At 46.2% G+C, this 26,320-nt stretch overlaps 1 protein-coding gene across 1 annotated transcript in view; it reads left to right on the top strand.

Moving 5' to 3' along the window:
- Positions 1-26,320, top strand: part of Myo16 (myosin XVI) — a 356,137-nt gene that overhangs the window by 282,007 nt on the left and 47,810 nt on the right. The window contains exons 29-31 of the mRNA XM_028766338.1: positions 3,912-4,140; positions 5,828-6,096; positions 12,639-13,916. Coding sequence (XP_028622171.1) covers positions 3,912-4,140; positions 5,828-6,096; positions 12,639-13,916 — 1,776 coding nt within the window. The remainder of the gene's footprint in view (positions 1-3,911; positions 4,141-5,827; positions 6,097-12,638; positions 13,917-26,320) is intronic.

Below are 26,320 nucleotides of genomic sequence, written 5' to 3' on the forward strand. Positions count from 1 at the left end.
AAGAGAAGAGAAGAGAAGAGAAGAGAAGAGAAGAGAAGAGAAGAGAAGAGAAGAGAAGAGAAGAGAAGAGAAGAGAAGAGAAGAGGAGTAGAGGCCAGCCATGAACACGTGGAGAGAGGAGCAAAGGGAGTGAGGAGAGAGAGGAGGAAGGGGCAAGGGGACAGAGCAGGAGCAAGAAGGCAAGAGCAAGAAAGCGAGGAGGGGGCAAGAAGCCCCCTTTATAGTGAGTCAGGCATGCCTGTCTGTTGCCAGGTAACTGTGAGGCAGAACTTAGACAAAATGCAAACCTCTGATCTCATGCACTCACAGCAGCTCTGTGGCCAGCATCTTGTCAGTGATTCACACACACTGGTCACCCTCAGCCTTCTCCCAGCAGACATCTCTTCCTCAAAAACTACCGTGCCCTGGAGAAAGACTGGCAGGCATCTCTCTAAGTACTGTATGCCCTGCTGGTCACAGCTGTGGCCTTGGGGCTCTGCAGACTGCTGTGCCCACTCCATTTCAGCAGACTGGAGGCAAGCTCCCGGGCTAATCTCTGATGTCACTCTCCAGCTTAGGGTTCGAGGAGCCTTGGCTGGGGATGCAGTTACCCAGCTCATGGTTCTGAGTCCCCCTCTCGCTGACATATGACAAACGGACCCCTGTTACTTCAGCCAGCATCGATGCCCTAGAGATGTTGGCTGGGACTACTTGAAATCTCACCCTGCCTTACTCCAGGTGGCACCTGCACCCCTGCCTCACCTGGAGGCTGGTTGGAAATGCAGTCTCAGCACCAGCCCACACTGACTGAATCCAAACTTGGCTCTCAGCCACAGCTGAATCTGGGTCAGGAAGAGCCTGTTTAACACAATGTTATGTGTGAACAGAGCAGGCACCCCAGTGTTCCTGAGAAATGGCTTTAAATATAATTAGAGGAATCTGGGACCCTCTTCGACGTGACACTCACTTGAAATTCTTTTTCTAGTTAGCCTCAGAGACTGAGATACTCTGGTAACCAATCTGGAGCAGGGATGAGCTGAACTCCGCCCCCTCGCCTTTCTGAAGATAAGAATGGGGAGCAGCCTTAAAAACGGCATTGAGATAAAAAACATAGTTTCATTTGAATGAATGAAATAATGGACACACACACAAACATTTTAGAAACCACAGGCCTTTGGATGTGAACATTGCTTACTGGTTTTTATTTTCTCATCTCTCAGAATTTAATAATTCACTCAAAATTTATGTAATATAGATGAATTTTCCACCTTTTAACCTCATTTTTTGGTTGTTGTTAGTAAATATTTGGAGAAGAGAGAATTTTAAATTTAAAGAAAAGTGAAATTTAAACTCAAACTTTAAATGAAGCAGCCATGGCAGAGGCAGGCTTCAAACTGTGGACAAAGAAATCTGTAGCCCATTTCCAGCAGGCTTGGCTTTTTTTCTTTTTTCTTTTCTTTTTCTTTTTCTTTTTGTGATTCTTTGTTGAGAACGATAGTTTTCAGCAACCCATGTGACTTAGTTCTAGAAGACGGCCAATTGAAAAGGGTGGGAAGATGGTGTCATCTGCCTATGGGGCAGCAGGCTTCGTGGGTGAGCAAGATGGTATCCTGGGAAGCCCAGCATTTGCTTTCCATGTTAGTCTGCCTGCACTTCAAGAGCTTAACCCTCCTGACTGTGTTCCCACCTTTGCCTTCTCAAGGCCAGTAACTGTTTTTTGTTCAATGCAAGAAAAACAGAAGCCAGTCCAAAGCACAGACAAGGTCTCCATCCCCCTTGGGTTTACACATCACGTGCCTGGAGCTTCATCTTATTCTGCACTTTATGCTCCAGGAAGTCTGACCTAGCTTTTACAGTTATATTTTTGTTGTTTATAGACTAATTCAGCACAGCTGTCTTGTAGGGATGTTGATACAATTGTATTTCAAAGTAACTTTCCAGTTAGCATCCTCATCTGGGTTTAAAGGGCTAATTAAAGCCCTAAGTGGAGAAAGTTGTGTCTAACTTTACAGCATCTCCTAGACGGCCCACATATGTGTTTCCTTCAGGCACCGGGGAGTGTCACACAGTGATTTCCTTCTGACATTGCCTGTCTTTTTAGTCTTCAGTTTCCTCTAATCTGAGGTATTTGAAGCCTGAAGGGGTGGTATCTCCCAAGAGGCTGAAAGGCCAGTCAGATGTCAGCACTCTGTGCCTGACCCCAGCCATCTGCAGGGACTGGCCCCTACACCTGCTTTGCTCACATCAGTGATGGAGGCCAGTTCCCTTTCTCAAAAGGGAGCCTGCTCCATTTCCACCCCACACTAATTGTTAGCAAGTCCTTTCATCTATTGATTGCTATATCCTTCCATGTGACTTCCCCTATTGCTGATCTGTCCCCTCTGGAGGGCCACAAATCACAGCTAGAGGACCGCAGGCTTGGGGGATGGAGCTGCCTCACAGGCACAGAGAGATGGGAGTCCACGCTCTGCCATTCCTTGCTTGTCTTTACTGGAAACAGAAAAGAACTCCATTAGCATTGAGACCAACACACAGAGATCTTTATTTGTTACATTGTTTTCACATTAAATGGCGTAACTGAGTATCTGAGACAGCAGAGTGCCTTTAGGTCCTGCCTTCTGGATTTCTCACTTCAAAAAAATCCCTACTGATCAATTATTGGTTTCACGGCTTTTTCAGTTAATTTCCACCCCAGACTTTATTCATTTTTCTAGACCAGCAATCCTGAGAAATAGGAAGTGTACATTTCCTATTTCTGTAAAACTTCTGTAGATCTCAAAGTAGTGTCGACCTCTAAGAACTATATAGAAACCCTAGCAATATTATGAGCAAGTAATTTAAGAAGCTAGTTCAGGGAGCCTTGAGAGTTTCTGGAAAGACCAGGACTCATGAAAGGCTATTAGTGCACCCCAAAAAGGTTCTGGGGAAGCTACACCCAAGGTCTTTCTCATTCATTTGATCCAGGCCATCCTTGTCAGCTTGTGTTACAAAAAGACAACAAAAGAATTTTGTATAAGAAACCTCTTTCAGGGACAGGGCTGTCTGTCATACTATTTTAGTGATATCCTCTTTGCTGTGATAAAATACCTCCCACCCAGAATAACTTACGGGTTTGTTTGGGCTCACGGTTCCTCAGGGATCCAGCCTATCTTGGTGGACAGCATGAGGCAGAGAGTGACCAGGAAGCAGGGGTGGCCTATGAAGTCTCAATGCACGGTCACAGTGATTCACTGCCTTCAGCCATGTTTTGCCTCCTAAAGGTTCCTCACCCTTTCAAATGGAACCTCCAGCTGGAAACTAAGTATCTAAGCATCTGAGACAGTGTGGGACACTTCACACTGAAAGAGAGATTGGGATGTGCTAGCATATTCTTATTCTGGGTTGAATGTGTTAATTCTTGATTGCAGTGCTTGTGTATTTGTGTGTGTGTGTGTGTGTGCGTGCATGTGTGTATGAATGTCTATGTCTGTGTGTCTGTGTATGTGTGTGTCTGTGTCTATATGTCTTTGTATTTGGTGTGTCTGTGTATATATCTGTGTATATGTGTGTATCTGTATGTCTGTGTCTGTCTCTGTGTGTGTATGTCTGTGTGTGTATGTCTGTGTCTATATTTGTGTGTGTGTCTGTGTCTCAGTGTCTGTAATGTCTCTTTGTGAATGTCTGTGTCTATCTGTGTATATGTGTGTCTGTATGTCTGTGTCTGTATCTCTGTGTGTGTCTGTGTGTGTCTCTGTGTGTCTGTTTGTATGTCTGTGTCTATATCTATACGTATATCTGTGTGTCTGTGTCTGTATGTCTGTATCTCTGTGTGTGTCTCTGTGTATCTGTGTCTCTGTATGTGTCTCTGTGTGTCTGTGTCTGTACGTCTGTGTGTGTCTGGTTTTCTCCCTTTAGATCTGCCCACTGACCTAGGATTGTGTTCTTTTATGAAGTTATAAGAGGGTTTCTGGCACGCCAGCACTTACTTCAGAGAATGAGCATCAAGCAGCAAGAGGTTACCTCCATCAAGAGCTTCTTACAGAGCACAGAGGACATGGCACTGAAAACCTATGATGCCCTGGTCATTCAGAACGCTTCCGACATTGCCCGGGAACATGATAGGCTCCGGAAGGAGGTCCATGCTGCCTACCACAGGAACAGACAAGAGGAAGGAACCAAGAGGTAAGGTCCATCTATAACATTAATTACCTTCAAGATCGTCCTGGGAGTCAGGGGCTTCTGATAGCCCTTAACACAAAGCACAATTGAACCAAGAATGGCTGGGGAACAGGCCTGCGTGCTGTGTTAGCCCAGATACTCCAGTAAGCTCAGAGTTGCTTTTCCTGGGAGGTCCCTTCATGAAAAACCATCTCCACGTGTAAGTTTAGTCATATAAAAATAATATTGTTTCATTAGCCTTGTTGATGTTACTTAAGCATCACACAAAGCTTTGAGCTAGCAAAAATCAGCTAGCAAGACAGTTAAGGTGCTTGTGCAGGTGCAAGACATATAAGGCTGGCTAATAGAATTTTCTAGAAACCTGCCCAAATAATTCAGACACCACTTTGAAAACATAAAAGTGGTGAATAAACAGGAACCCCTGTGTATGAGCCACATGCCCAGGGAGGACAGAATCAGGTTCCTTGCACAGATCTTCATGACTGTCAATTTTTGCTAAAGACCTCGGGAACCTCCTGTTTCTCTCTGAAAATGACTCTCCCTTGCCATCACTGCCTGTGTGGAATGATTTTGTTGCTGTTGTTAAAGTGGATATGGCTGTGTGTCTTTGCTAATTAGCTTCCAATATCTTAGTGATTAAATACTGGAAAAACATTCTTTTGTACAGAAAACTGTAATTAAACATTACAGAGGAAACAAATCATTCACCGAGCGGCCTCGCTTCCTCCTCAGTGACTTCATTTTCTACATGGGCAGCCAGCTTTCATGCTGCTGGTTTCCAGCCCTGTTGATGCTCTGACACACACAGATATAATTATGAAACAGATGAGAAGAAACCCCTGGTGAAGGGAACTCACCAGTGTCTCACACGATTACCCCCACACATGAAGGCAGAAAGAAAAAAAATGTGAAAGCAAGACAACTACTCATTCTCAGTGGCTTCCCAAATCACATTTATCATTTTCCCTACTGGAACTAAACAGCCATTCCAATTCTTCCGTTTGATTATGTGCTTTATTTGCCTGATATAAAATTAAGTGAAGAAATGTTTGCCTGCTATGTGTTGATACCAGCAGTTAGCTCTGCATCGGGCAACTGTGCAGAGTCACAGGAAGAATCATAATTCCATACATAATTAGTAATTGCTGATAAGATGAGAGAGAGAGAGAGAGAGAGAGAGAGAGAGAGAGAGAGAGAGAGAGAGAATATGTCAAATTATGAGTTTCCCTTGTGGAGCACGGTGTCACAAGGGACCGGTGATGAGCTCCGCACACTGGCTGCAACACTAACTCTCTATTAAGCTGGGTTTCCCAGAAATTATCATTCAGATTGAAATTCTGCCTTTTTCATTTGCTTAAGAATCAGACTGTGAAAAATCCTTTCTGGGGATGGCTGATGGGAAGCGTGAAGCCCTTTAAGTAACTGGAGCATTGCTGGGGAATCCTGAAAGGAACCGTGATAGACATCCCCAGTGCTCCAGCAGAGGCCAGGCAGGCCAGGGCAGCAATCCCTGGGTGAGCAACTTGCTAAGAACCAAACACAGATTTCCCAGCAAGGCCAGCTAGAAAGAAGGCTCCTTGCCAAGAAACTCTAGTTAGTGTCAGGGGAAAGGGCTCATCACTGTCACCCGAATGACACACCTGGGCCTCCGTGCTCTGTGGCTGTTTGTGGTTTTTTTTTTTCCGTCAAGAGCCGAAGACCAAGGAGGATGCCGGCACATCCACTCCAACTCCGTGCCAGTGCCCATGGCAGTGGATAGCCTTGCCCAGGCTCTCGCCGGACCTTCCACCCGGTCCCCGTCACTGCACTCTGTGTTCAGCATGGATGACAACACTGGCCTCCCGTCACCACGGAAACAGCCTCCACCCAAGCCAAAGAGGGACCCTAACACCCGGCTGAGTGCCTCCTATGAAGCTGTGAGCGCCTGCCTTTCAGCCGCCAAGGATGCAGCCAGTGAAGGTTAGCCAATGGAGGGTGGGGGGCGGGACAAGTGAATGCTATTTCTCACCACTCACATGCTGGGTTCCAGCTGGGAGTGCCCATGACACCATTGTGGCCCTAATATACTTTTTAATAGAAATAAATCCAGTTGTTGGCTTGCCGGCAGCTTTTTAATCATTAAATATAAATAATATTCAAATCCTTAAGCCTCTTAGGGGAAAGCTACTTATGGGTCAGTTCCTTCACTCTGGGTCCCGCCTCTGCATTGAATCAACAGCCTCAACGCCAAGGCAGTTCTAGAAGTGGGTTGCTACTTCATATAAATATTCACAAATTAATTGAAAAGGTAATAATATTCACCAGGCTTTCCCGATCCTGACCTAATTAAAATTTAAGCCCACTTTTTTTTTTTTAACATGGCTTGTGAAACAACAGATGCTGAGAAACATGGCCATAAAGTTCAGTTTGTGTAACTTTCAGACTAGACAGCAAAGGGCTCTGCTCTGAGGGGTCAAGAAACAGTTATATGGAAAGGGGAAGTGGCAACTACTCTCTATTCACTCTCAAAAATCCACGTACTGTGAGTGTTCACCGATGGCTGGTACTACAACTGGAAAAAGAAAGCCGGTTCTTCTGAACAGGGCATTCGCAAATGGGTTACAGATAAGATTCGTGGATGGATCACACAGTGTGTGGCGACCACCACATACCTAAGTGCATGTGTCCTTCATGGGAATGCAGAAACCCTTCTCTTGGAGAAGGGCAGGTCATAAACAAGTCAACCCATGATGATTTTAACCTCAGACCATTGCTGTGGAAAGAGTGTTGTCGGCGGAGTCATTGTGCAAGTGCGAGAAGATCTCACTGGAACGTAGATAGTGTCTGATGGTATGACATGGAGCTGAGTGATCTCAGTGGTTAAATGATTCAATGAAACAGAAATAGAGCGAAACGGCAATCTCAATTTAAAGAAAGATCCAGGATTCTAACCCCTGACAGGCACCTAAAGCAGTGGCAGCATCCGAGATCCCTCAGAGCCAGTCACACTCCTTAAGATCTTACTGCAACCTGATATGATTGGTTGATCTCCTCAGGAGGCCTGCCCTTTCTGAATAGAGGAGGAGTGTGTGGATGGGGAGGGGCAGAGAGGAGGTGTGGGGGAGCAACTGGGAGGACAGGAGAAAGGGAAGATTTAGGTTGGATAAAAAAAACTAAATAATAATAATAATAATTATTATTATTATTATTATTAATAATAAATAGAATATAATGATGCTGAGAGAACGAAAGAAACAAAGAGAGGGCTGGAGAGATGTCTTGAGAGTTAAGAGCACCGGCTATTCACCCTAGGACCCAAATTTGGTTCCCAGCATGCACATTGTTATCCACAATCATCTGTAACTCCATCCAGTTCCAGGGGATCTGCTATCCTCTGACCTGTGGGCACCCGACATGCATGTGGCATGCCTACATACATGCAGACTAACACTCATACATATAAATAAAAATTAATCTATTTTTTTTTTAGAAAGAATAAGATAAGAGGGCTGGAGAGATGGCTCAGCGGTTAAGAGCGCTGACTGCTCTTCCACAGGTCCCGAGTTCAATTCCCAGCAACCACATGGTGGCTCACCACCATCTGTAATGGGATCTGATTTCCCCCCCTTCTGGTGCGTCTGAAGACAGTGACAGTATACTCAAATACATAAAATAAATACATCTTTAAAAAAAAGAAAGAATAAGAACATTTTTTACAGAAATTTTGGCTCAAAATTAAGGCCACTGTTTTAATGCACCAGTTGTATTTTCAAAACTTTTAGGAGGTGGTGTGGGAGATTCTCATGTGTCCTCCATGAATGCTGAGGGTTAAGGGTCCGGTGTGAGATTCAAGAGGTCTGTGCAGAGGAGAGCAGTGGAGGCCAGAGGGCCATGTCGTGGGTCTGCAGCCGATGTCCCCAGATGCAGTGACTTAGAACACAGCCTGGCAGGAAGTTGGCTTGCTCTTCCACTGGGCCTGTGAGAATCAGCTTCCAGTCATCAAAACACCTGAGATGGGGGAGAAGGGTCAGAGCAGTGGTACAGGGGGAGGGGGTTCAGAGCTGTGGCACATGGGAGAGGGGTGGGAATAAGATGTTTATTAAACAATGTGGGCAATAAGACAGCATCTAACACTCTGAGGGGAGGGGTATGGGGAGGTGATGCCTGGACACTCAAAGGAGGCCAAGGTCCCCCAAATATGATTGAGATTGGACACCACAATGTCCGTGCAGTCAAGCCCCATTTCTGTTTGCACCTAGCAGGCTCTATCAACTCCCTGCACAGGCCCCAATCCAAAGTCCTCCTAGTATACTAGGAGGACACTGTTCTAGCCCCGAGGGACCAGAAGTCACAGAGATACGAGGAAAAGGAAAACAGTGGGAAATTATGAATGCAGAATGGGTCCATGCCCTGTGTTGGAGACAGAGACAAATGAACTATAACAAGAACACAAGAGGCGCTGGGCTTAAGCAGACCCCACATGGGGAGAATTGGAAACTGGGAGGTCCTAAACCCGTCCTCACGGTCTCTGGTCTTCCTCTTACTGTCTTTAAATTCTTGCATAGACCATGTCTTATTTTGAGAGATTACTAGGACCAGGTTGTGCTGATATGGAAGTCACCTTAGATGCCACTAATGTATCTAAACACAGAACTCCAGAGGGAAGTGTTTCGTGTGTGGAGACGTGTCTCTCCTCCCAGAGCTTAGGACACGTTGACTATGACTTCAGGATGGCTCAGGTGGGAGTAGAGTCTCTGAGCCTCTGAGACTGGAAATGCAGCCTGGGATCCTCCAAGTCCTGTTAGACACCAAAACTTGCCCCAGTGTTGTGCCCCATGACCAGGGTTGTTCTGGGCCTTCGTTTCATTGGCAATGTTGAGTACTTGTGACTATTTTATGCGTAAACTCAGAAACTAAAAAAAGGAAACTCTTGAAATAAGTAAATTTTAATTGTCCCTACATCCGTACTTGAAAATAAACTGATCACACGCAACACACCCGGAAATAGCCGCAAGATCAAATTAGGCTCCAGTGCTCTAACTATGGCTTCCCTAATTTTAGCTTATGAAGAGTAACAATTTCTAGTCCTGGCCCACAGAGACTCCAAATTAATATTCAGAGGACACAGCAGGAAGCTGTGCTCCCTGCAGAACTGCTGCCTTACTCCAGGCAAGGCACCTCCTGAAGCCCCACCCACTGGAGCACTAGCCATACTCTAAGGAGCACTGTCTAGCTCCCATGAGTATCTTCCATGGTAGTTGAAAGAAAAGGGGGAGGGGATGCTTACTGACATAAGGGGCCTTATTCTCAGTATTTCCCATCCTAACAACACCCTGTGGCAAATCATCATGGCCCTATGCAGATGGGGAAACTGAATCAGGGAACAGTGTGTGTGACGTGCCCTTGTCATTCAGACACCCAGCTTTGCTCCAGCCAGGGAGACTTCAGAACCCAGTTTCTTGGCTGCCCCATCTAACAGGCTCCTCATCATTGAACACAAAAGACTTTACCTCTGAAGCAAGCCTGGAGGGGGCTACAGTTCATTTTCTACTGTTGCTTAGCAACCCACCCAAACAGTGTTTAAATAAGATGATGGCTGTTGCTCTGTCTCTCAGGCAGTGGGTCTCAAGAGATGGGGATTGTCTGGTGGCTCCCACTCAAGGTCCCAGATCGGCTACAATGGTCTAGAATCGGGTCACCAGGTCTGATCCCTTAGTCATGTGATGTCTGATCCCTTAGTCATGTGATGCCTCAGCATCCAAAGGTTTCTGTATCTCTAGCTGGCCTCTGCTTTTGCTTTGATGGCATGGAGACTTCTAGGATTAATGCAGAAAGATGCTGCTCCAGAGCACTCACCGTAGGAGAGGAGGGACAGATGGATAAGAACCACATTTTATGTACCACCCCCCAGGAAGCAAGAAGAATTGCTTCTGCCTCATCTATCCACCAGGACAGTTCCAGCATCCTGTCTAGGTTTGGGAAAGGAGATGCACATTCAATTGCTTGATAAGGATGGAAATAAATCTGTGGCAAATGTTTTGGAAAATCCAATAGGCTTCAGTTCACTCTGAAATAAGCAATTCATTCTTTACTCATAGAGTCACCTAGGTGACAGTAGGGTCACCTCCAGAGGCTCCCAAAGCCTCCTTTCTGCATCCCCCAGTGCTCAAGGTTTGGGCTGATGTTTCTTAAACAGTGAGAGTTCCTGACTCCTTCAAGGCTGTGGTTTTCTCCTTATGTTCATCAGACTTGTGATATAAAATGACAGTGCATGTCTGCTAGGCAGACATGCTCCTGCCTGAAAGGGGACATGAGGTGACACTCAGGGTCTGTACATGCCATTTACAACAACAGTTGGCTAGTGTTGTAAGGACCTCTATGGGAATGGAGTCCAGCCCCTGACCATCATACTCCTAGTCTCTGAGGTTCATGCCCTGGGGTTTTAGTTTCTCCCTGGGCTCTGAGGTTGATGCTCTGGGATCTTGGGTGCTCCCCTTGAACTACAAATCTTCATCTTGACAGTGATGTAACCTTGGGGCTGGTGTTCCCTCAGCCTGTTCCCTGCACATGAAATTCTAGGGGCCAGAGTCTCTTCTTCAGGCACAACTGCTGCCATTTTTCAAGGCACATGGACAAAGTCCCTTTAAAAAGTTGTGTGAGCTGCTTGTGAATCAATTCATAACACATCTCATTAGTCAGCAACCATATCCACAATTCTCCTGCGTTGGGTTTTCTTCACTGTCTGAGGCAACGCTTAGGCCTGTAGCCTTGTTTCTTTAGAGTGTCTTTGGAGAGATAAATGAGGAACACCACAGGTCTCTCTGAAGTCTTAACGGAGGATGTCATCGTTGGCAAGTGCTGGGCCTCAACTTCAGAGCAGGTGTCATGGAGCTCCAGGTCCTTGCTCCATGTCAGAGCACACCGAGAAGCACCGGTGGGTTCGTAGATCAAGAAAGCCCTGCTCCTTTATGGTAATAAGTTCCTTGTCCCATCTCTTCATTGTCACACTGGAAGGACTCAAGAAGCAGCTGTGTCCCCCTGCCATAACAAAGCCTTAGGCAGGCCCCTAGATATTTTCCCCTTGCCCTCTGACTACAGCCTGAAGCCCTGCTCAGCTCTGTATGGCTTCCTCTAGCCTCCACCCCATATCTGCCCTGGCTCCTCTCAGAGCTTCCTCGGAGCCCTCAGGTTTCGGTTAAGGGTCACTTCGACACTGACTTCCTAGAGTGAGGCCACTGTCACCATCAGAGCCACAGGTTCCAATATCTGCACTGTGTATCTGGGGTTATATAACAAACTCCCCAGAAGGCAGTGACTTTGGATCCAAGGATGCTGGCAGTGTTATCTCGTGGGTCTACAGTCTGACTGGTCACGCTAAGCAATTCTCTGTACAGTGTGATCATGACTGTCTTTGAAGCTCAGGCCCTTAAAGGCTTGGCTCATACATTTCTGGATTTGACAGGAAAGTCTTTGGATCTTCTGACCTCAGTCCCTCACCTCCACAAGCTTTCTTCCTCTTTGGAGCATCTTCCTCTCCACATGATGTATCTTTCCCTCCCATGGAGGGGCTGCTGTGAGGAGTCCACACTGCTCAGGTGAACTTTGGGTTCATTCAGAGTGGCTCCTACTACAGTAGGAAGCAAGCAGAAACTATGCTGCCATGCCCCAGCCTCAGAAGGCAGGATGTCCTCAGTGCCACCCTGTCAGCATCTCTCTCTGAGGCACCCAGAGGCTCTCCCACTTGGAAGCCAGCTGGACAAGTGTCTTCCACTGTAGATCTGCTGCTGGTGGTGTCTGTGAAGTGACTCTGCAGTGGTGTTGATCCAGCTGCCTTCCTAGGCAGTCTGGGGAAATCTGAGGAGCAGCTGTGGGTCAGCCGTGTTAGGGAGTTGGCATGATGCACCTGCATTAGAGAACTGGGAAGTTAGCATTTCCTGTTTACAGTAGCTGTCTGCTTATGGGAGGTCTTGTAGCGTACAAAGATGGCTGTGAAGGTAGAGAATCAATCAGACTTTTTGCCATTTCTATTATGGCGTGAGCCCAGATTGGAACAGAGTGAAACACATCCTCTGCCCCTGAAGGAATGACCTTCCTATGCCATGTGTGTCCACATAGAGGCTGAAGATGGGCCTGTTATGCTGCACAATTATAGTCTAAACCCCTACTCATTTGCAAACACCCCAAACTTGCCAGGCCCTGTCACCCTGGAGAGTAGGTGCCTCATCCTAATGCATCTGTTACAGTTCCTTTCCTGTGGGCCATCTTCCTCTGTGTATATAGCCTGTGTCTTTGGCATCAAGACCTAAAGACAGTTTCCCTTAGTGGTCTCAGGCATCTAGGTTTTCCTACATACTCCTAGAAGGTGGAAGGAACACAAGCCAGGAGTCTCTTCTGCTCAAAGGACATAAGGGCTAGCTGTGGCAACTAAGGTGATTCAGGGCAGAGTCACTCAACTCCATATAGGCCTGGCTTCCCTGGGACACACTGGCTACTGACTCTTGTATCTCTGTCTCTTGCCTTAGCTCTGACACGGCCCAGACCCCACAGTGATGATTATAGTACCATGAAGAAGATTCCCCCTCGGAAGCCAAAGAGAAGTCCCCACACGAAGCTCAGTGGCTCTTATGAGGAGATCTGGGGACCCCGGCCTTCTGGCACTATGGGCCAAGTGGGCAGGCATCAGATCCCAGGAACACTGGGTGTGCAGTGGGCTAGGCCTGACTCAGTGCCACAGTGCATACCACAGCTGCCTCTGCACCTGCCATTGCCACATGGTGACTATGACGATGATACTGAGCCTGTGTACATCGAGATGGTGGGAAATGCAGCCAGGGCAGGTGGATCTGAGACTGACAGCCCTGATCAGGGCGAGTCTGTGTATGAGGAGATGAAGTACGTCTTGCCTGAGGAGGGCTGTGGTCCAGGGATGCTCACCTTCCTGCCTGCCTCACCTCCTCTGTTTTTAGAGACTCGAAAAGCCATCATCTTGGAGGCTGGAGAGGGGACCTGCCAACCCTTGAAGGATGTGTGTGACATCCCCCCACCCTTCCCGAATCTGCTTCCCCACAGGCCACCACTCCTAGTCTTCCCTCCCACCCCAGTAACCTGCTCCCCGGCTTCTGATGAGTCTCCACTGACACCCTTGGAGGTGAAGAAACTGCCAGTCTTAGAGACCAACCTCAAGTACCCGGTGCAGTCCGAAGGCTCCAGTCCCTTGTCACCACAATACTCAAAAGCACAGAAGGGAGAAAACGACCAGCTGGTATCTCCTGGCTTTCCTGTGTTTAATGGGCCCAGCAGGATCTCACCACCTGCCACACCTCCGCCACCCCCAGGGCCACCTCCTGCACCCTGTGGGCCACCTCCTGTACCCTGTGGACCACCACCTCCTGCACCCTGTGGGCCACCTCCTGCACCCTGTGGGCCACCTCCTGTACCCTGTGGAGCAGCCCCTGCACCCTGCAGGCCACCCACACACTTCGCCTTCCCACCAGATTCTGTCTTGGTCACTGCAGCTAAAGCACTGACTAACTCTGACTTGCCCAGAACACAGCCAAAGCCCAGTTCTGCCCCAGTACTGGGTCCATGCAGCACCTTTGCCAAGGCTCCATACTCACCGGGAAGGACGGCCAGAGCAGACCTCAGGAAGGCCTCATCCACTTTCTCACCACCGAGCCCTTACAGCCCACCCAACAGCAGACCACTGTCTAGCCCTCTGGATGAGCTGGCCAGCCTCTTCAACTCCGGAAGGAGTGTGTTACGCAGGTCTTCAGTGGGACGGAGGATCAGGGAGGCTGAAGGTAAGCAGAAATGCCGTGGATTCTTGGTATGTGTGCATAGCATAAGTCATATCCCCTATGCATGACCATTCAGAGTAAGTGGCAATCAAAAACCTGGTATCAGGTGACCAGTAGTAACAAGGTTGGAACACTTTCTGTGACTTCTTTATGGCACACACTGACATGACTTGACAAATTAGTGCTTGAGCATGTAAGCTATAGCAAAATTGAAATGTACCTTCTCAGCTTTGTTGGTATGTTTTCCTATGACACTTCCTGACAGCATGATCATGGTTCCCTTTGCTGGTCTGATGTTGCTGATTTGTGTAACATAGTATCCTTTGCTGGTCTGATGTTGCTGATTTGTGTAACATAGTATCCTTTGATGGTCCAATATTGCTGATCTTTGCAACATAGTATCCTTTGCTGATCTGATGTTACTGATTTGTGTTTTTGCACTATTTACCATCCATTCCCAGTGTCCTTCTGTCCCATGTGAGTATCATGCTAGCACATAGTATCTGATCTTGTCATGGGTTTAGTTGCTCCTGTGTCCCTAACACCACTCATCTGAGTGTGGCCCTGGATGGTTATTTTCTTCTCTCACATAGCAACCCAAGGAAGAGTGAGGGCTGGTTCTGTTTTTGTTTTCTCAGTCACAGCACAGCTGAAGAGATTCTGCAGTCTCTGGCCACTCCAATGAGCTGGGGGTTAGGTTGCTGCAGCTAGAGGCAGCTGCCAGCAATAAGAAACACCCCGTGTTCTGCAAATGAGGAATGCAGCCAGCAACGCTAGTTCAGGAGATGAGGATGTTATAACAGTCTCCAATGTGGACCCTACCACATCTGCTTTATTCCTCCCTGTTCCATGTGCTGTGTTGGATCTTGTAGATCCAACAGCCACAGAGGAAAATTTGTCTGTGTGTGTGTGTTCTTTTGCAAAATATCTTCTCAATGCTCTATCTTTTGGAGAAGAAATGAGGTATCTCTGTATCCAAAGGAGAAGCATACCAGCCAGAGCACCACACACCCCACTGAGGATGAAGGCAACTGGTACCTGAGCCACTGTAGATAAGAGGCACCTTCCTCAGGGGCAAGCATGGGAACTGATTACAGGAGTGAGACCCAGAGCACGGTGTTCTGTGCACTCATCAACTTGCTTGTCCTTCAAGGAGTAATACATAAATATTCTAGCTCCCCTGGTTTGATGAAAGCAGGATCTTACTTAATAAAATTAGGAAAAAGGGGAAAGCAATATGAAAAACCCAAGAGGCCAAAGCTTAGGACCTCTGACAAGGAGATGAATAACCACTACCCAACCATGCCTAAGTGTGTCTAATTATTTGTTTAACTAACTATTTCTCCTTAATTATAGGCTATTAGTAAATGAAAGTATACTGGTAAGGAGAAACAAAATGTTGTAATTCTACAAGTCATGTTTTATCCCAGCAACCAAAATGGATCCTAAAAAGAAAGCATTAAATAAAGTAAAAAAAAAAAAAAAAAAAAAAAACCAAACAAACTATTTGAGGCTAGAACTAAAAGTGTATCAGCGTCCCATCAAATATGCCTTTCTATAGGTCAGAACTGGGTAGATTCATCTAGATTCCTTTCTGTCAAAATATAGTGCAGTCCATATAAGTCTAGAGAGAGCTTATCACTTAGAAACCTCAAGGAGGTTTCTAACCTGGGGAGATGGCTCAACAGTTAAGGGTGCTTGTTGCTCTTCCAGGGGATGTGGGTCCTGTTCTAGCACCCACGTCAGGAAGCTCACAGCCACCTGTAACTCCAGCACCAAGGCATCTAGAGTCCTCTTGTAGCCTCTACTAGCACAGAGGCACACAGACACAAAGATAAATAACAAAATAAATCTTTAAAAAAGCAAAGTGAAGCCTCAAGGCTGTAGAGCAGGTGAGGGGTGTTCGGAAGCCTCCAGGCATGGTCTGTAAATCTGCTCCCCTCCCCCAGGTAATATCAGCCAGCACTACAACTGAAAAGATACAGCATATCTGTATCCCCACTTTGAGTTTTCACAAAATACATTCTAATCTGAAAAAAAGAAAGGCTGCTTTGAACCATTTATGATCACTGCTGTAATACCAGAAATCTTAGTGATATGAGCCTCGGCTGTCCCCGCCCAGACGCACAAGTTCCCGACACACACTTAAGGGAATTCTCCCTAGCCTGTGAGGGAAATGGGTTTATACGCTTGTGTGACAGGCTCTCGTGAGATAGAGCAGGGTGATCTCTGAGAATGTGAAAGGGTTATGGTAAGATATGGAAGGGAGAGATTTAATGCCCCTGCCGTGTACTGGAGCAGCTTACATGATTATTAAGGCTTAGAGGGTTTCATCCTTAGGAGAGTAAATCCACTTTCTACTGAAGGATCCCCGGGCTGCTATTCATAGGAAATCGTAGCTCAGGTTCTCAATCGTCTTCCCTTGAATCTTTATTTTGAAAGACATTTTTATACCTAAAGTCATCTAGTGTGTGGCTAATTCACCCTTCTGGCAAACACCAGTGATAGCTCCCATTAATGCCTGGGTGGCCATGAAGTGTGGAGATTGGAGTGCACATTTTGCAGAGTGGCTCAGTGTTTCTTTGCTTTTTGGCATGGTGACTTGGAGGCCACAAAACTGTCAGTGAATTCCCTGTTGCAGGTATTTTGAACACACATGTGCTATGCAATGGTAAGTGAGAAATTGTGTACAGAAGTAAGGTCAGTTCTTGGATGTATAATTCTATCCCCCGACTGTTCTGGAGACTTCTATGTAGGATTTTGTGAGTAACCATGTTCATTAAAATAGTCCACTTCCTGTTTGTCTTTGAGACGGAGTCACAATATGTAGCCTAAGCTGACATCCAACTTATGGCAATCCTCCTGCCTTTGCTTCCAGAGTGGTGGGATTTAACAGGCATGAGTCATCATTCCAGGCTTTGGATTTCTCTTGTGAGCTAAATAATCATGTACATTCTAATAATACAGAACACAGAGTTGGGGTGCAGGGGAGGCATATAGACCTGACTGAAAAGATTAGCCATGCTGAGCTAACAGCAGTGGAGGCTTCAGGCACCATTTAAACAGCATGATGCTCCCACACTCTATTCTGAGGTACCTGTTACAAATATGCCCATAATACAGGTGGGGAAATCAAGGCTCAGAGAAACTATAAGCTTGTCCAGAGTTCCTCTGCTTATGGGACGCAAAGCCTGACAAGGCAGTGGGTCTGTCTAGAACAGCTCTTTCCACAATTCTTTGCTTGATGCTGCCTAAGTAAAGATCAGGGGTCGAGGGGTTAAATACATATTTTATCACTATCATGTGACAGTAACAGTCACAGAGCTTGGGTGAGAAAACTTAAGAGTGTTGAACATGTACTTTTCGGGTTACAGGCAAACACTCCTATAAATTCTAGAAACAGAATTAGACCATTTGGCCATTGAGGTGAAAATTGACCAGATAATTATTTGCATTTCCCCTGTAAGAGCTAAATCTCCAGCTAACTACTATCCAGTTTTCTTCTAATGATCTGAGGATCTCCATGCTAATTATTTCTACTTGTTTCCTTTGAAAATCTGAGGCCCTATCCAAATGGTAAAAGAGGCTTAGCCAGGACGCTAGGAGGCGCTATTGTTCTGAGTGGTAGGTCAGGCCTGGCATGTTTTGTTTTGTGACTCCACGCTCTTTGTCCACTGGAAACGATCAGGAAGATGGGGTGTCCATGAAATACAGCGTGTGGTAGAAGTCTGGGGAGGGAGCCAGACAGAGTTAAGATGAGTTTGAGTCTCAAGTTATTCCATTAAAACAAAACAAAACACTCATTTCGTTATACATACAGGATGTAAACAAGCACTTGGAAATGATTACAACAGAAGATACTATACAGCGTGTCTTCCATACAGAAGTTGAGTTGGATCTTGATTTTATGGAAGTTCTACCTCCTGTAGAGCGGCTGAGATGCACATAGAGGCTTAAATATAGATGGAGGCATAAATATATAGATATTTCCTAGATCCAGTGCACTTTGATTTAAGGCTCGCTTAATCCTGGTGGAAATCACCATAAATTTTAAACATTCTACTCGATTATGTAAACATTCCAGATAAAGAATAGCTTGAGTTTGGAAGTCTGTATTTTATAAATGAAATCTTGCGGAATGGTGTTTTTATTTCTAAACGTTGTTTGTTTTAGAAGGGCTTTTAAGGTTGGCGTGTGGAAGATTTTGAGTGTATCTGAGGGAATAGGTAACAGAGAGTACTCTGTGGTCTGGGATGTTTTGTTTTTTCTTCCCACAACACTACCATTGGGTGAACTGGGAGTACGTACTGGGGGTAAATCTTTGTTAATATTTATAAATACCTCATGTATATGTTCTTCAAAGAGAAAGGTACATTCTTAAGTGTCTTTACCTAAGACAGAGCAGTCACTGCACTCAGTCTACACCCGTAAGGGTGCCCACTACCCACAGCAAGGCTGATTCTGGAAGCAGGGGTCACTGTTCATTGTATGAGCATAGGAGTGATCATGACTTGTGTGCCACCAAAAATATGCCAACAAGATCCCCCTTTCACTTTTGGTGACACTTCCTGGAATAGATAGGTGGTATGCACAACCCTTCTGCTACAGAAGACATTTGCATTTCTAAACATTACATCCAAAAATTGCTAAATACAAAAGACTGAAGTTCAGAAAGAGTTTCCATCTTGTCTTAACGCTGGAAAACAAAGACAGCAGCAGCATCTTGAGTCGACATTGTTTGACGTTTCTGTGCCAGGTACAGTACAAGTGCCCGTGGACACTGCTTAGCAGTGAGAAGCAAGATGTACCTGCCCCCTGGCAGGAATTGGCATCACCTCACTCATGCTCCCTGTTTGCAAATGTGTACTCTCCACGGATGGCGTTTGAAGCAGAAATTCCAACGTTATTGTTGTTTAATCTCTGATACATTCAGACGAGACAGCACCACAAGAAATCGGTCTGTCTCATGCAAATCTTGACCTCAAACAATAGGAGGTATCTCCCCGGCCTCTTGCCCGTGGACAGATCTTGTGTTGTCTTCTCCACAGCTGCTTTGTTTTCCTTCTTCTCCAGATGCCACCCTCTGTGGTGATGTACTTGAGTGTGTGCATGCTCCTGGATGCAAGTCAAAGGTAGCTCTAAGGCTCATGAATATTATCAAGGCTGTAAACAGCACACAGTCCACTGCTGTGTGAATCTCCTCCATGGCCTGCACCCATCCACAGCCTCCCCTCACGCAGGTTTCCCTCTTAGGTGCAGAAAGCGTTCCCTTGTATTCTGGAGCCATCATGCATTAACATTAAATTTTCCTCAGTGTCTAAATCAGGAAGTCTTTTGGAGAAATGAGATAGGCGTCCTCAGAGAAGGCTGATCGCCACTTACAACAAAGTTCCGAGAGGAGCTGAGCAATAGTTCCTCTCTCGACAGGCCTGTGGCTATCCCCACACCCACAGGCTCTGGCATAGTATGTCTCTGACAAGAAAGAGTCCTTTCACTAACTTCTTGACTCCTCTGCATCAAGCAAAGGTGTCTGTGCTTGGGAGAGGTGACTGCAAGTTTGAATGTTTCTAATTCTCCAATGGAAGGAAAACTCATACTTTAGTCAGTTGTACTAAAAAACATCCTTTGCCTTTTAATAAATTGATCAGTAGCCAAATTGACCTATGCGAAGGGCAGAGCTCTTTGTCCTCTATAATATTTGGAAAGACTTTTTCAGTGTCTTAGATGCTGATTGTAGCTTGACATTTATTTCACAAATTACCATAGTTTCCAGCTCCAGATACCCAAGAATTCGTATAAGCAAGTTGCACAGCCGGGCTTGTGTGGACTTGCAGAATGAATTCCATTACAGTCACCCAGTAACTCAGACTGTAAGCACAGGGCTTGCTACTGGAAATCCAAAACAATAAATGACTAAATCTCTTGCTGTCTCTGCCTTCTCCCAGGCTGTGTAGGACTCCCAGTTCGGTGAGAAAAATTACACTAGAGGAATAAATATCTAATATGAGCTGGATCCATGGCTGGGTTCAAAGTGTCCCAAGAACCCCTCGGGTTTGTCATATGCACCTTGTTTGGGGGGGAGAGGAACTTCAAAACTGTCATCTGATTGTCACACAGGCAGTAGCCTGGGAGAGATGATGGCAAAGAGCATCAGATGTGCTCCCAAAGTACATTTCCAGTCAGGATGTGGAGCAGGTGTTGTCCCTGTGCCTTTCAGGAGGGCTGGGCCAACCCTGACAGGCAAGAAGAAAGGAAGAAAGGAAGAAAGGGAGGTGGTGGCTGGATTTTTCTTGATGCAGAGGATTTACCCAGAATTGGCATAGAAAATAAATACACGGTGTGAGGTGTAAGCTCAGGAACCATGATCCTTTCTGAATGTAGCTTTGGATACAAGGAAAGAAAGGGGGAGGGGGCAGAAGACAGCTCTCACTGCTCAGGCCCAGAGTGATGTCGGGTTTCTCTCCAGAAGCTACTTTTCAGCTTCCTGGTAAGGTTCTGATGTTTCCATGCCTCCCCTCTCTCTATCCCTTAAAAATTAGCACGGCCGTTAGAATCTCTCCCACAACCGATTACAAAGCTCCACAAGAGGAAAATCAGTGTAGTGGTGGCTGCCATGCTGCTATAAGCAGACCCTCATATAGTAGGAGCACCCAGACACACTGTGTGCCCTGTGACAGCATTTATCCATAAGTGTAGCAGCTGAGGTTTTCCTGCACCTCTCTCCTTGGCCAGGGTGCTGACTCCTCTTCTTCAGGAGGTAGAGAAGCAGCTGTTGTCACCTCATGTTATGTCTACTAAGGAGCAAGCCGAGGCTTTCAGGAGTAAGAGATTCTCCCCATAATCACAAAATCCAACATCTTAGAGTCGGGAGTCAAACATACCTCCCAAACCCTATGATGCTATTTTTAGTCTCTGAGAACAATTAACACTAAAACAGTGATGCAAAGACCCTGCCTGAGAAAGTAGTTTCCTTCTGAAGTCAAACACAAACGCATTACCAGGGGCAGATGTGGCAAACAGCAGATAAAGCCTATACCTTATTGTTGGCATCCCCGAGAGACATCAGGAGCAGGTTCATGGCTGGGAGAATGTTCTAGAATGCTACTCCTCTTCTGTCTTAATTAGGGTTTTACTGCTGTTAACAGACACCATGACCAAGGCAAGTCTTATAAGGACAACATTTAATTGGGGCTGGCTTACAGGTTCAGAGGTTCAATCCATTATCATCAAGGCAGGAACATGGAGGAATCCAGGCAGGCATGATGCAGGGGGAGCTGAGAGTTCTATATCTTCATCTGAAGGCTGCTAGTAGAAGACTGACTTCCAGGCAGCTAGGATGAGGGTCTTAAAGCCCACACCAACAATGACACACCTACTCTAACAAGGCCACACCTCCTAACAGTGCCACTTCCTGGGCCAAGCATATACAAACCACCACATCTTCTCTGTACAGCTCTGTCCCATTGTCCACCATGCTGCTGTTGGACTCTGCACAGAAGACGAGGCTAGAGTTGTCCACCATATTCCAAGATAGCCTGACTCTCTGTGCTCCTTTGTCCTGGACCCCTTCCATACTCTGACTGGAGCCTGTTACGGCTTGACAAAGATGTGTTTGGATGTCAGGTTGACATGGGATGGACCTGTGGTGGGTAATTTGGATTGCTCATTTGACTAGATTAAGGAATGCCTGGGGCAACAGTGAGGCGTGCATCTGGGGGAGCCTATGAAGGCATTTCCAGAGATGATTGACTGAGGGGAAAAAACTCCCTGACTGTGGGCAGCACCATCTCACTGGCTGGGTTTCTGGACTCAGTAAAAGGAGAAAGAACCTGGGGATCAGCCTTCCGCTCTCTGAGCTTCCTGACTGACGGAGACGTAGGAATGCATCCCTGTGCTTTGACATACAGGAGCTGACCCAGCCACCATCTCTTCTTTACCCTGATGGACTATATCCCCTGAACTTTGAGGTCAACATAAACTTTCTGTCCTACCTTCAGTGGCTTCTTGCCAGGTGTTTGGTCACAAAAAAAGAAAAAGAAAAACTTACACAGAAGCTAAGTTCTTATCACTAAAAGCAAAGCACACTGGAGCTCCGTCCAGCCATCCTCATAGAGAACCTTGCATAAAAAACAATTGACTCCAGGTAGCAATGAAGGCATTGGAGGCCATTTCACAAGTACATGTCAGACATCTAATTAGGACCCCCCAGAAATTAAACGTGCAATGCGCCAGCCCTCAGCATGTGCTTGGAAGTATCATGAAGACCATGTAGGGGGTGGACAGTGACTTCCAGTGGCTACCTGATCAGGACAGGAGAAAGATCGCCCCAATGCTCTCCCACATCATCTGTAGCACCAACCATTCTAGAAAACTATGGACGGGACTTTGGTTTTTTTTTTCTAAATATTGTGGACATTGGGATAAAGTTATCACTGATAGCCAGCCAAGTGAGAAACAAGATTAGTCCAAGAGCTAACCTCACACTCGCATTTGGCTCCCATGGAGGTCACTTGTGAGAAAATGTTAAAGCCACCACATTCCCGACGATGGCATTTCCAATTGATCTTGCTACTTTACGATTCTGTGATACCTTGGAACAAAACTTAAGCAGAAGGTTACATAGTTAAGCATTTAGTCTAGTGTGATTAAAAAAAAATACTTAGCTTTGAATTGTGTGGACTATCTAGGGAAACTGCCTTCTCATCTCGTCTGTAAACCTACAGTAGCTAACATGTCAGTCAGACCAGGGCTATGCACCTGGCTTAAATAGGGCATTGTTTTTTAGATGAGCCAGATGCAGCCAAGAAGCCATTAGGCGTGGAATGCACTGTCAGCAGAAGAGTCTGGTACCTAAAGCTCTGGAAATGACGCTGTGTCTTCAGAGATGGGCTGCCTTTCATAACTAGAAAAAAAAAATGTATACTGTCAACTGTTAAAGCAAAGCACCTATTGTGTATGGTGTGCCTCTACTCTGGATTATAAATTAAAGTGCCACTGAAGGCTCACAGAAGAAGTCTGGTGCTCCATTCTGCAAGCCAGTCAGTAATTCTTAGGCAAGAGAAAAAAAAAAAAAGCCACCCCACCACACCCCCACCCATCCCAAGTGATCTGCACTTCACTGTGGATGCGTAGCACACTGTCAGGTGTCTTATTCCTTTTGTGAGGAAATGGTCAGAAATGATGTGCAGGACAGGATGCCACCACAAACAGTGGCTTAGCAGTTAGAGTGTTTGCTGGGGAAGTGTGAAGACGTCCTGTCTAGTTTCATGTCAACTTGACACAAGCTAGGGTCATCTGCAAAGGCAGAACCTCAGTTGAGAAAATGTTTCCATAAGATCCAGCTGTAAAGACTTTTCTTCTGATTGATGTGTGGGAGGAAGAGTGGGGAGGGGAGCAGCTCACTGTAATGCCAACCCTGGGCTGGCGGTCCTGGGTTCCATCAGAAAGCAGGCTGAGCAAGCCCTGAGGAGCAAACCAGTAAGCAGCACCCCTCCATGGCCTCTGCATCAGCTCCTGCCCTGTTTGAGTTCCTGTCCTGGCTTCCTTCGATGATACACAGTGATACGGAAGCATAAGCCAATTATATTCTTTCTTCCCCAGCTTGTCTTTTGGCAATGGTGTTTCATAACAGCACTAGAAACCCTAATTAAGGCAGAGGGCTAGGACGCTAGTAACTCAGATAAGTTCCTAACAGGCATGGTGGCCCACCTGTACCTTGAGCCTCTGAAGGCAGGGATAGGGAACACTAAATAGAGCAAACTGCCTTGTAGCAGGATGATTTCCTGCTACTGCTACAATGTATATGGAGTGGAGCTCAGTGATTGGGCAGTATGAGAGGTAGGCGGAGTGAGGAAGGAGAGGAAGGGGAGGAGAGAAAGGAGGCTGGCAACGATGGAGGAGGATGCATGGTTCGAGAGCAGTCCTGGGTAGCTACTTATCAAAAGGTTAGATATTGGGTAACAATTCCAATTGTGTGGTCATCTTGTTATTTGAGCATTTCCAAATATATAAATCCATTGGATTATCTTTAAGCTTTAGGAGTCTTCATTCTACAGGGTACAGTGAGGATGGCGGATATTGTCTGGGGTTCAGCACAGCTTTGTGGATGCAGCGTGGGGGATTGGCAGAGCCATCCCCCATGCTGGCATCTCGTGGGTGCCAGGGTCTGTGCATCTAGCTAGCCGGAGCCCAGTCAGAGCCAAGGAGCAGCAGGAACATGGTGGCTGCCCTGGAACAAGCTGGACCGAGCGCCATTTTCTAAATATCTCCTGCTAAACTGCCTAACAATACGAGCCATACCATTGAGCTCTGGGCTTGATCGAGAGACCTTGCGACAGTGAACATAGCAGAAGAATAATCAAGGGTGATTTCCAGCATCAACATGGGGCTCCTAGATGCAGGGTCACATACATGCAAACATGAACACACACACATGCATGCATGCATGCCAACACAACACACACACACATACACACACACACACACACACTCATGCACATACAAAGAGAGTAGAACCCAAAACCACTTTAGCTACATAAGGACTGAAGCTAAACTCTCACTGTGCTAAAAGCGTTGGGAGGCGAGACTGATTTATAATTACTTACCAGTAATTACCAGTAATCACCTCCCTGTGCCTGACTATAATCCTTTCTGTAAGCAACCTAGAAAATTCCACATAGTCTCAGAGCTGACCACACCCAATATCGAATTGTCCAGAGCCTCATTCCTGGAGCAAACCACACTGGCCTCCCTTTACTGTGACAAATTGTCTTAGGCCCTAGCTGTGAAATCCTGGTTTCTCTGGGAGATCTGAAGTTTTCTTGTTTATGCCATATACTCTGTTAGCTTGTAAGAGGTCACAGCACAACAGGATTCCCTTTCTTCTCCACACTGCTTACACCCAGCCAGGGAGTGGGGCCAGGCAGCAGAGTCCACTGATACACAACACAGCACAAACTATGCAGTTACACACTTAAGCCTTACCCAAAGTCCCATAAAAACAAACAACCCTCCCCCCCCAAAAAAAAAAAAACATCAGAAGAACCTTTTCATATTCCAAACATGGCTTGGGTTCAACCATAGTCCTCCAGAGAAATGTCCGCACATGGGAGTGTTTCAAAGGACAGTGTTTGATTTTACCATTTCCCCTGTATGTGGTAAGAAAGGAGTGAGACAAAAACTTGGCCAGAAGATAGGTGGAAGTCAAGCAAGCTGGTCTGGGGAAACCATGTAAATTACAGATCTCATTGCTGAAACAAAACCTGTGTCAAGAAGCAACTTAAGGGTGAACTTTACCTTGGTTCCATCGCTGTGGGAAAGACAGCAAGGCCCCATCTCCATGTCTTCCTCTCTAACTACACCACCACCTGAGGGCTGGTGTTCAAACACATGAGCCTGTGGAGACAGAAGCCAGTGCTCTAGCTGGGGGTCCTTGTAGACTCACGCGTGCATGGTCCAGTGATTCTTCCTCAGCTCCAGTGTTCAGGCCTTATCTCCTGCCGTGAAGTGTAAGCCTGGGTCTAATGGGGATACAGAACATACACACAAGTCACCTGATGGAGAGTGGCCCTGTGATCCTCCTGACAGTCCCTTGGGGAAGTAACTGAAGCCCAACAGCAGATGCTATAGGAGAAAATTGCATCTTCCACAATTCTTTTGAGAATTTGCTTTGTCCTTAGTATTTAGCTACCTCTATGCCTATGTAGTAACAGAGTTCCTGAGATTTGTAATAGATAAATCACCCCCAGTACTCAGAGACATGTTACCCACAGTTGCTGATCCACAGAGACTCCAGCCCAGTCTTTGCCCCCAGCACACTGTTCACCTGACTCCCTGCCACATCCGCCTGCATCACGTGTGACCAGAGATCTGTCCAGGTCACTTACGTGCCACACCAGAACAGAAAGCCCCAATTAGTAGCGTTAACTTCATAGCCTTGGTGAGGGTTTTCGGCTGCTATTTCACCCACGTTGAAGTCATTACTCTAATTTAGGGGTCAGGGAGGGTACGAAGGGAAAGGCTTTGTGCTTATATATGATGTGGGGAAATCTTCAAACAGTCTGCTTAATCATGGTCATTAGAAAATGTGCCAATCCGACCCATCTGAGAATCAGAGTGTATTTCCATGTCTGTGATTTAAAACATCTTAGGAGCCCTCAGTGACAACTTTGGAAAACACGTTTCATCGGACAGATAATGAAATTATTCTTTGACATGGCCTCAAGACACATAGTTCGTTCCTTTAAAAAAAAAAAAACACAGGTTAACTTCAGGCAAGATAATAATAAAAAACTTAAACTAGCTATCATACGCAGTGTTGCTGTTTGCCTTAAGATTTTAAATAGACTTAGAGAAACCATGAAGAGGGATAAGTTTGATTTATTCATTCAAGATACATGCATGGATCT

Source organism: Grammomys surdaster, unplaced genomic scaffold, assembly GCF_004785775.1.
Source record: "Grammomys surdaster isolate TR1022 unplaced genomic scaffold, NIH_TR_1.0 167, whole genome shotgun sequence".
Taxonomy (NCBI): Eukaryota; Metazoa; Chordata; class Mammalia; order Rodentia; family Muridae; genus Grammomys; species Grammomys surdaster.